General features: G+C 35.3%; 1 protein-coding gene across 4 annotated transcripts in view; it reads left to right on the forward strand.

Annotated features, from left to right (window-relative positions):
* DIAPH2 (diaphanous related formin 2) overlaps window positions 1–10,633 on the forward strand; it is a 1,008,663-nt gene extending 998,030 nt beyond the window's left edge. For all 4 annotated transcript variants that reach the window (XM_023249470.2, XM_019824053.3, XM_023249471.2 and 1 more), the window contains one exon: window positions 5,307–10,633. In XM_023249470.2, the coding sequence (XP_023105238.1) occupies window positions 5,307–5,371 (65 nt within the window). In that variant the 3' untranslated portion in view covers window positions 5,372–10,633. The remainder of the gene's footprint in view (window positions 1–5,306) is intronic.
* The last annotated feature ends 932 nt before the right edge of the window (window positions 10,634–11,565 follow it).

The raw sequence follows: 11,565 nt of genomic DNA on the forward strand, positions 1-11,565 counted from the left end.
TTCTTTTTCAACATTACTTTGGCTACTCAGGGTCTTTTGTGGTTCCATACAAATTTTAGTATTTTTTGCTCTAGCTCTGTGAAGAATGCTGGTTTTATTTTGATAGGTATTGCATTGGATGTGTACATTACTTTGAGTAGTATAGACATTTTAACAATATTTGTTCTTCCAATCCATGAGCATGGAATGATTTTCCATTTCTTTGTGTCTTTTTCAATTTCTTTCATAAGTTTTCTATAGTTTTCAGTGTATAGATCTTTTACCTATTTGGTTAGGTCTATTCCTAGGTATCTTATGGGTTTTGGTACAACTGCAAATGGGATCTATACCTTGGTTTCTCTTTCTGCTGCTTCATTATTGGTGTATAGAAATGCAACTGATTTCTGTACATTGATTTTATATCCTGCAACTTTGCTGAATTCACATGTCAGTTCTAACAGTTTTTTGGCGGAGTCTTTCAGGTTTTCTGTGTAGAATATCATGTTATCTGTGAAGAGTGAAAGTTTGACTTCTTCTTCTTATGCCTTTTATTTCTTTTTGTTGTCTGATTACTGAGGCTAAGACTTCCAATACTATGTTGAACAACAGTGGGGAGAGTGGACATCCCTGTCATGTTCCTAACATTAGCAGGAAATCTCTCAGTTTTTCCCCATTGTGGGTGATATTAGCTGTGGGATTTTTGTATATGGTTTTATGATGTCAAGGTATGTTCCTCCTATCCCTACTTTCATTAAGGTTTTTATCAGAAAAGGATACTGTATTTCCTCATGTGCTTTTTCTGCATCTATTGAAAGTATCATATGGTTCTTATCCTTTCTTTTATTAATGTGGTATATCACATTGATTTGTGAATATTGAACTACCCTGTAGCCCAAGAATAAATCCCACTTGATCATTTTGAATAATTCTTCTAATATGCTGTTGAATTTGATTTGCTAGTATCTTGTTGAGAGTTTTTGCATCTATATTCATAAGGGATATTGGCCTATAATTCTCCTTTTTAGTGGGGTCTTTGTCTGGTTCTGAAATCAAGGTAATGTTGGCTTCATAGAATGAGTTTGGAAATTTTCCTTCCATTTCTATTTTTTGGATCAGCTTCAAGAGAATAGGTGTTAACTGTTCTTTAAAATGTTGGTAGAATTCCTCTGGGAAACCATCTTGCCCAGGACTCTTATTTGTTGGGAGATTTTTGATAACTGATTCAATTTCTTTGCTGTTTATGGGCATGCTCAAATTTTCTATTCCTGTTTGAGATGTGATAGTGTGTTAGTGTCTAGGAATTTGTCTATTTTCCAGATTGTCCAGTTTGTTGGCATATAATTTTTCATAGTTTTCTCTTACAATTGACTGTATTTCTGTGGTATTGGTTGTGACCTCTCCTCTTTCATGCATGATTTTATCTATTTGGGTCCCTTCTCTTTTCTTTTTGATAAGTCTGGCTAGGGGTTTGTCAATTTTGTTTATTCTTTCAAAAAATCAGCTTTTAGTTTCATTGATCTATTCTAGTGTTTTTTTTTGTTTGTTTCTATATCATTTATTTCTGCTCTAAACCTTATTATTTCCCTTCTTCTGCTTGCTCTGGGCTTTATTTGCTGCTCCTTCTATAGCTCCCTTAGGTGTAAGTTATGTTGTCTATTTGTATATTTGTATTCAGGCCTTTTTGAGATAGGACTAAATTACAATGTACTTTCCTCTTAGGACTGCCTTTGCTGCATCACAAAGGGTTTGGACTTTACATCAATACAGTAATGGGTTTAATCCATTCACTGTAGAACTAAGTAGGGAAGGTTTTGAGATGAATGTCAAATCAATTTGCACTCATAAATAGCATAAATATTGTTGCTTTTATGACTGGATACATCTTGACATTGGTTTGAACTGATTAACCTGGTACTCAGAATGTGCAGAAGTATGCCAAGCTGGTCCACGTATTCATATTATCTTTTGGTGACATATTAGAATAGTGTTTTAGTTTTGATCACCCTTCCTCCATAGAATGCACATTTTTATATAACTATAGCTGTCTCCAAATTCACACTATGGCCAGGTCACTCTCTGTAATATCAGAATCTTTTCACCTTCACATGGGGCATATTTCAAAGACAAGCCTTTGATGATCAAAGAGGATACCCAACTGTGATGGATTTGGAAGGTACATCTTGTATTGACATCTCAGGCTTTACTTCTCCATTAATTGTTGGTTTTTATAAACAATAGAATTTCTTCATGAATTCTTAAATCATGAGGATATATTAGATGCTGTAGGCTTTCTTATTCACTATTATATGTTACCTCTTGCATTAATAAAATGAAGACAGAAATATTATGACAAATAATGTTACCCCTATCCTCTAATAAAGTGTGTTTTCCTGTATCTCATTGTACAATATCCCCAATAAGTATACAAACATAGACAGATGCCTCTCCCCTTCTTCCTTTCTTTGGTTTCCAAAAAGACAATACACAAATTGGAAAGGGTAGCCAATACTTGTTAACAAAGTTTTCCACATCATCTCAGGTGAATACATATGTTTTAAATTATTGACTTTTTTGGAGGAGAGGCCCCTATTTCGCCATCTAAATTATTCTAGTATCAGTAGTGTTGAGAGAATAAGACTAGTTAGAGAAGTGAATTTAGTTTAGTCTGGGTCTCCTGGAATTCTCAAATCATCACATGGGCGTCCACTTCCTCCTCCTATGTCTCCAAATAGGAAGTATAATCACTCTCACAATCACCAAAATTACTTTATCACCTATGACAGCAATAATATGTAACCTTTGCTTTCTCATAAATTTGATATTAACTCTGCACCCTGACCTTATGAGGGTCATGCCAGATTTTTTCCTATTAGTATTTAATATTATAATTATAAAATTTTTATTTCAAAAAATTCATTGCTTCTCAATATGTGCCTCAAAAAGGGCATGAATTTGAGCATGAGAAGTTTTTATCATTATATGGTAAGCTGTTAGAGTGTGAAAAGTTATGAATATATATATTCATGTCATATTTATTTATAAACATGTTATCTTCTCAGTTGCATTTCTGCCTCATCCATAAAATCTAGAGTATATATATTTTGCACCTAAAATAGTTTTAATATAAATGCAGAAAATTATAATTAGATCACAAAATCCAGATTAGCCATTGCTTCCATTGTTTCTAATGGCATTTTTCCCCATAAACAAGGTTGTACATTGATATTTCAAAAATATGTGGTAACCTTTTCAGAATTGCTTCCTCTTATAATTATATAATTAACATAGGAATCAATTAGGTACCAAAAAAATATATATGAGAGAGACAGAGAAGGGAGGAGGAAATGTAGAATAATTCTCTCCTGTGCATGCCAAGAGGTAGATTTGGGCCCTGAACCAGTGTTTATCCTGTCTTCCAAAAGCTTCGATGTCTTTTCCTGAGCTTATTTTCACCTGAAAGTTTATTTTCTCATGCCAAATGCTACCAATAAGTGAATCTTGACACCACATTATGTAATGCTGTGAGACTTGTTTTTGAATGTGGTACTTGTCTTAAATCCAGTGGGCTGTGAGTGGTGGTATGGGATGCTAGTGTCACTCCTGGAGTGAGTGCAGATGCCAGTTGACCTTAGAGTGTAGTACAACCAAGGCACAAGCCCTTTTTTGAGCTGGGACAATCCTCTGTGAATGGTACCATCATTCTTATATCTGATAGCTTTTAACACTGAATGTTTAAATGCTAGCAAAGTATTGGTAATGATTGTATTATAATCTCATATTTAAATGTTTTCTAAGTCCCAAACCAATCTGTATGCAAACCAGTGACATCTAAGTAATAAGCCCTTTATCTAGGAATGTTATCTTCACATTTTTTTTTGCTGAATTGTGATCTATATCACAAACTAAATAATGGCTTTTTAAAATGGTATCTTTAAAAGGATACTCAAATAATCCTTCACTCAGTTATATCTCTGAATAGAAAAAATGCCTTTCTTTCTCACATCTCAGTGATATTATTGCATTATAAGGAATTTTAAGATTAAGGCCAGTTGGCTCAGTGCAGTCATTGGTGTTAACAAGGCCAAGGTCATGGAGGCCAATTAGCTTTGTTTTGTGTACTGACTACAGACAACTGGGAATCAGTCAAGAGACAGAGGAGTAAAGTACCATAGCAAAATCTCAGCACTTCTTATAGTCCATCCTCTCCATGGGACAGGCAGGATGGATGTGTTCCTTGGGCATCATCATTTCATAATAATAGCTTTGGAGGCCCCAACATCTGCCTCTAAATAAAGCAGTACTGACATTTAGGCATTAACTTTGCATTATAATCCCCCGTCATGCCATTGATTTGGTGTGTAACTTTCATCAGTAAAACAGAAATAATAGGATAGAATGAAATAGACTTACCTCCCAGGGATGTTGTGTGAATTAGCAAATTAACAAGTGTAAAGTTTTAGCATTTATGTAAGTGCTAGTGGTTGTCATTATTTCTAGGGACCTAGTCTCATTTGAAATAGAGAATCTAAGTATATTATGTTTTTGTCAGGAAAGGATTTTCACCCACATCAATTGATTTTAAGCTGAGCATAAAACAGAGGTGATAATAATGTAGTAGTGATCATCACAATGCAGAGCTGTAAACCTTTTCTTCTATTAGAGCTAAAACTATTTTTGACCAACTATCAATGCTTTTAAACTTTGCTTCCCAAGCTTTGTGCCAACAGTTATCTCTACAGTGATTATTCTTCCTGTGATGGGTGTGGAGAATAGAACCTATTCATTATTCAATCTCATAATGACTATATAATTGAATATGTTTGCATCATACAATCAGGCAAAGACTCAGGAGTTGGTTTGATTGCCATATACTGCAATCATTGTTAAAAAATAAAAACTCTTTTCTACTCTGCCTGCCCTGGTATCCTATAGAGATAGAAAACATACAGATTTAAAACTCATGGGGAATTGAAGTGCTTTACAACAAAAGGCAATGTACATAGATCCTTTCAATTTGACATCTTTACCAAGGAATTTTGTTGTCACCTGAAATTTCCAAGTGGACTGTGCTTGAGAGAGTGCTTCCATTTCTTTCATCACTCTGACTTCACTTATCAAGAAAAGTTATTTATTACTGATTGCAAGACTCTTGAACTCAGCCCAAGAGCTGCAGCATGACTGCCTCAGATCTGGGCTCCTTGTTACTTATTTACATATTCATTTGAAGTGATTCAGGACTATTTGAAAACCTCTCCTGACCCAACTTTGTGTAATAGGCAAGATCTACCACTCACTGTGTTTTGGTTTTCTTTCTGTTTGTCTTACAGATAATAGCCGAGTACCTTTGGAAAGGTCACGCTCTCGCCACAATGGAACTATCTCATCTAAGTGATTCCTGATTCCAAAGAATATGAAAACAAAATCATAAATTTTGAGAACAAAACATCCACTCAAGGGATAGAGAGAAAATACGTACATTTCTGCAAAGATCAAGCTTAGCTGGGTGAAGTAGCATGTATCTGGAAAGCTATTGCAATACTCCTCTCACAATTATACTAAAACAAACACAATTACAAAGATTATAAAATATGTGTTACATTTTAGTGTAAAGATGTGTATTATTTGTTATTGTGTGTGACCTGATGGTAATGATGAAAAGGGTAAAAAATTCAGAAACAGTCACCCTGTCAAAAAATTACAATGTTGCTCAAATTTACAGGTCACCCCCTCCAAAAAAAATGGAAAAGAAAGGAATAGAAAGAATTATTCAGTGTCTGCTTCTGTTTCCTGTTATATGGAAAAAGAACAGGCCAATGAAAATGTGTATGTTAACAATTTGAAGAGACACTAGCTAATATTGCACACTGTGCTAGAGAAACCATTTTGGAAACTCAAAAAAATTGCTGCTTCAACCCCATGAATTTATTTCAAATCTTATCTCAAGCGAAAGATGATGGATTCATCTGCTTTGGCTGAAATTAAACTTATCATTAATCTAGAGTTTCAACATGATGTTACAGGCACTTATTGCTAAAAATAAACCAGAGTTTAACAGAAGCAGTTAGAGAAAGTGATTTAAACTTTATTTAAATAGGTATTTTCTAATTATGCACATATATCTACTTTATAGAAATACTTTATATGGCTATTTTTGAGAAAACCTCACATTTTAATGTTTATTCTGAGATGAACCTTAAAATTCTATCACCTTTATTTAGATTTTTAAAAGGTAATATTGATTCCTATTCTCTGTGGTTTATTTCTTCTCTCTATTGCTTCTTTCTCTCATGACCCCCTTGAAAGCAGGGAATAAAGTTCTAAAATACCTGAGAGGAAAAAGATTTCTCTCTGTAGGCAGAAGAAAACTGTCTGAAAGTTCAACTGTTTTATCTTCCTTTCTACTTACTCACCTTTCCAATTCTGCCTTGGTGGTGTGAAGAAGTAAAAAATTATATGTATGTATGTGTATATATGTGTATATATTTATATCTACTGCTACAATAATTCCACATCCCAGTGACTAATTGAACTTTTTAATCATCATCATACTTACTTACATTATATTAACAAATTAAAATGACACTGCCAAAACAACCCTAGGAGGAAAAACAGGTTCTACATTTTTCTTAAATAGATGAAGGAATAGAAGTTATACCTAACTTGTCTGTTACTTTAAAATATGAATTGAAATAATATGGTATAATTTCTCTGGAGTGTAATTTCAAGACTAATCCATGCAGATGATTGTGATTACTGTAAAAAAAATTCTTATATGTATATTTCTTATATAGAAAATCCTATTTCTACTTCTTCAAAGCACATTATAGACATTCAGAAAGAATAAGTGACTGGCTTGGCAAGTCACCTTTTGAAATAATGTAAACAAGTGACCAATAATTCACAGTTTCCTTTATATAGAGATGTATACTTATTCAAACTGCTACCTTTTCCTCCAGTGCATTCTTGTGTGGGTTCTTACGTGGGTATTACATTTTAAAATTCTCTGAAGCTGCTACAATAGAGAAATCAAAATGAATGACAGCATCTGAGATTTTACAATTTCATCCTATCTTTAAATCACACACAAATGCATACACAAATAAGTTTAAGGGGAATATCAATTTCATATGCTGTTTCGTAACAACAACAAAGATTTACAAATTTATGCAAATAATTAATATATGTATTTTTGACTTCACAAAGTCTTTTCTGAAATCTTCATGTTCTGACCTGGGTCTTTTGATAGCTTTTCAGGCTGTAGGAAAATGATATTTTGAAATATTAACCTTACTAAAATTTAGTGGCATTTGCTATGTCATATCATCAAGATGGTCGAAGTAGAAATACTGATGTGTATTACTTTTTCCAGATGTGAACTTGCCTTATTTTTTAGTTTGTGAAAAGAGTAAATGAAATACTATTATTGATATATATTTGTATTTCGAGAAATGGCACATGGTTTTCACAAACAGTATGGAACCTTTTAGGGTCTTTTGTGAAATTCCAATAATGGAGTTGAAGGATTTGCTTCCCAGATTTATAATAGTCCTGCTTTAGCCATTTGCAATTTTGTTCTAGATTGAAAATTATAGCCAACAAAAGTACGTAGTGACATTTTTAGCATAGAACCAAATTACACTAAAGTCTTTTTTAGGTTTATTACTGCCACAGTGAGAAGCACCAATTTATGCAGATTTTCTTCAGAATGATTTTTAAAACCCCAAAATCCTTAAAATGTTTACTAGTTACATTAGTGCCCTTTGTCTGCAAGGTAACAAATTACCATAAAATTCGTGCCTCATCACACCAGAAATGTATTCTCTCATGGTCCCCATGACAAGATGCCCAAAATGAAGGGCCATGCTGCCTCAAAGTCTCCAGAGCAAAATCTTCCCCTGATTCTTCCAGCATATAGTGGCTACTGGCCTTCCCTGGGTTATGGCTACATCTCTCTCTGCTCCATATTCACATCACTTTCTCCTCTGCATATCTAATCTTCCTATGCTTCTTTTATAATGATGCTTTTGTTAGAATTTAGGGCCCACCCAGATAATCTAAGATAATTTCATCTGAAGACCCTAAACTTAATTTACACTTATAAGACTCTTTTTCCAAATAAGTAACATTCAAAGGTTCTGGGAGTTAAGATGTGGACATATCTTTTTGGAGGTACCCCCCAGCCCATTATAGTCTGCCCTTTGTCCCCCCAAATTTATATTTGTCCCATATGCAAAATATATTCACCCCATCTCAACATTCCCCAAAGTCTCAACCCATTATAGCATCAACTCTAAGTCTAAAATCTCATCCAAACATCATGAGTTCAATAGTCCCAAATCTCATCATCTGGATCATCTAAATCAGGTATAGGTGAAAATCCTGGGGCAAAATTTCTATCCAAATGTCAATGATGGGTAGAGGCCGGAAGAACTATGATGTATGTGATAGAGAAAAAAAAAAGCATACACTGTAAAAACAACTTATCTGCTTCCAAAATACAATGGTGGGACAAGCATAGGACAATAGTTATAGACATTCCTATTCCAAAATAGAGAAAATGGAAAGTTGAAAAAAGTCACATGGCCTGATAACTTTCAAATTTCAGCCAGGCATAATCCCCTTAGGTTTCTTGCCCTGACAATAATCCTCCTTATTTCAGGACTACACCCCTTAAGCCTGCAGTTCTGGCCTCTTTGCCCAAGGATCAAGTCTCTGTCTCTGTGCCCATGGTTGGCACTTCTGCCTCTGCTCCCCTGCTTGGGCCTCTGCCTCTGCACCTTGCAGTTCTGCTCTAGGAATGGCCTTATTTATTGAAGGGTAGCACATGTTTGCAGCTTTATCATCCTGTTTCTTGCCTGTAAAATTTTGGTAGTCTGACAACCTTCTGTCATTTTGTTATGTCTCCATCCTTTTCAGGCAAAACTAGAACTGTTTCAGCCAGTATAACATTCTCAAAAAGTTTGTGGGCCTCCCATGTATGTCAAATTGATTCAATATTGAGGTAAGAGTTCTCACAGACCTTTGCTGGATAATTCCATCTCTATTCTTGGCTTTTATTGAGATGGTTGAGTGGATCCATGGGTCTGCCATCTCTTCAACACTAGCCAGAGGCTGGCTTTATCTCCAGAGTACAATCTCCTAATTTTAGCATCTTTTGCAATCTGAATATTCAGGCTCAAAATTACCTGAATTATCATGTGCTGGTTCCTTTCTGCCTAATAGTTATTTCCTCAATTTCTCTTTTTCCTCTTGCATTTTACTATGAGCTCAAGACGAAAATAGGCCTTACCTTCAACACTTTGCTTGGAAATCTCCTCAGCCAAATATTCAAGTTCATTACAAATTCTACCTTCCACACAACTGCCAGAAACCATTCAGATAAATTCTTTGCCACTATATAAGAAGGATCACCTTCCCTCTGGTTTCCAATAAAATGTCCCTCAGTTGCTTCTGAGCTCACCAGAAGCACTTTTAACATTCATATTACTAACAGCAGTGTATGTTTTTTTTTCTATCACATACATCACAATTCTTCCAGCCTCTACCCATTATCCACCTCCTAAGCCAGTTCCACATGTTTAGTCATTCATTATAGGGGTACCTCAATTCCTGTTACCAAAATCTGTATTGTGTTCCTGTGGCTGCTGTAACAATACACAAAACATGATACCTTAAAATAACATAAGTTTATTTTGTTATTATTTGAGGGGCCCAAAGTCCTAAACTGAGGTCTTAGTAGGTTTGTACTCCCTGTACTCCCTCTGGAGGCTCCAGAAGAAAATCTGTTGGTAGTCTCTTCCAGTTTCTTGTGACTGTCATTCTTTCCTTGGCTGTGTCCAAATCTCTCTTTGATCTGTTTTCACATTGCTTTTTCCTCTGTGTATCTAACCTACCTCTGCCTCTCTCTCATAAGAACACTTGCTGCAGCATTTAGGACGTACCTGGTTTATCCATAATAATCTCCTCATATAAATAATCTCAATTACATCTGTGAAGACCCTTTTTCCAAATAATGTAACATCACAGGTTCTAGGAACTAGGACATGGACATATTTTGGGGAAGCCATCATTTAGCTCACTACACTAATCATTGCATACAAATGTGCTTTTCACTTTTTAAAATGCATCCTTGGTGCTTGCACCAAACTCAAGGTTTCCTCTAAAAGCTATTGTCTGTACAGCCTAATGCATGCTTTGATGTTAAACAGTTTTACAGGCTATTCTAAAATTTTGTTGATACTTTTGCTACTATGGCCAATGCTTAGTTTGAAAAAATAATTGGTTCCAACTCTGAACTCTGGTGTTTCCCTCCTACCCCTTTTATGTACTCTTTGACCAAATGTCTTCTATGATTTATAATGCAGGCATAAAACTACCTCTGATACAGAAGGGTTCTTTCAAGCTGACTTTAGATATTGTGATTCCCTCAGCTGAATGGAGAGGTGACAACAAAGCCTGCTTTGAATGGGTATTGAGGAAGACTGTGCCCATGCCAAGATACCCAGAAGAAGTATTTCAGCAGCAGGAGAACTGTGGATTCATGCTCTCATTTTGCTTTGGATTAGATACCTGTCTCTTTACATGACCAAGAACAACTTGTAGTCTATATGTAATGCATACTCACTTATTAAATAAAGTTAAGATATACATCAAATGTGTTGCCTATGCTAATATTCAGGGTGACTGAACAGGCACAAACTGAAGTATAAAGACAGGATGTAAGAACATTTTAGAAGAAGCTTCAACTGAAGAGAAATACAAGAGTGTTTCTATAAGGACCTGGTCAGGTGGAAATCATGGGATATATTCAAAGATACACATACCTGTGGGAATCCTAAGATTTTATTTAAGTATTCTTTAGCACTGCTTTCCAGTGTAGTGTAGAAATGTAGAACTTAAAAGTCCAGAAAAGTCAGAAGGATGATTTACATCTTCCAGGGAAACTCTATACAGAAAAGTGGGGGTTTTTTTGTTATTTTTTCTTTTTTTTGTTGTTGTTTTTTTTTGTTTGTTTGTTTTTGGGTGTTTTTTTTTTTTGGTCTTGATTATAGAATGAATGAAAGCAAATGGACTTCAAATGCTCAGAGGGGTAAAAATCTGGAATGAGTACCAAATGTGTATATGAGTAAATAAATGTATGTAATTATTCTCTGGAAGGCTTTCAAAAGAATCTCTCATCATAGGTGGGCTGACTGGAAGATGGAGGGTTGGACAAGGTAATAACCAGATCTGTAAATGATATGATACAAAGTGCCTGGCAATACCATTGTTTCCCTTGGAATTTTGGGTTGCTCCAGGAATCAAATACATTAGCTTTTTTTTTAACGTTTTATTTATTTTTGAGACAGGGAGAGACAGAGCATGAACAGGGGAGGGTCAGAGAGAGGGAGACACAGAATCCGAAACAGGCTCCAGGCTCTGAGCTGTCAGCACAGAGCCCGACGCGGGGCTCGAACTCACAGACCGCGAGATCATGACCTGAGCCGAAGTCGGCCGCTTAACTGACTGAGCCACCCAGGCGCCCCTACATTAGCTTTTTTTTTTCTCCCTCAGAGTAATTCCTTAGTAAGGAGTCTGAAAACCTTG

This window comes from Felis catus, chromosome X (genome assembly GCF_018350175.1).
Source record: "Felis catus isolate Fca126 chromosome X, F.catus_Fca126_mat1.0, whole genome shotgun sequence".
NCBI lineage: Eukaryota > Metazoa > Chordata > Mammalia > Carnivora > Felidae > Felis > Felis catus.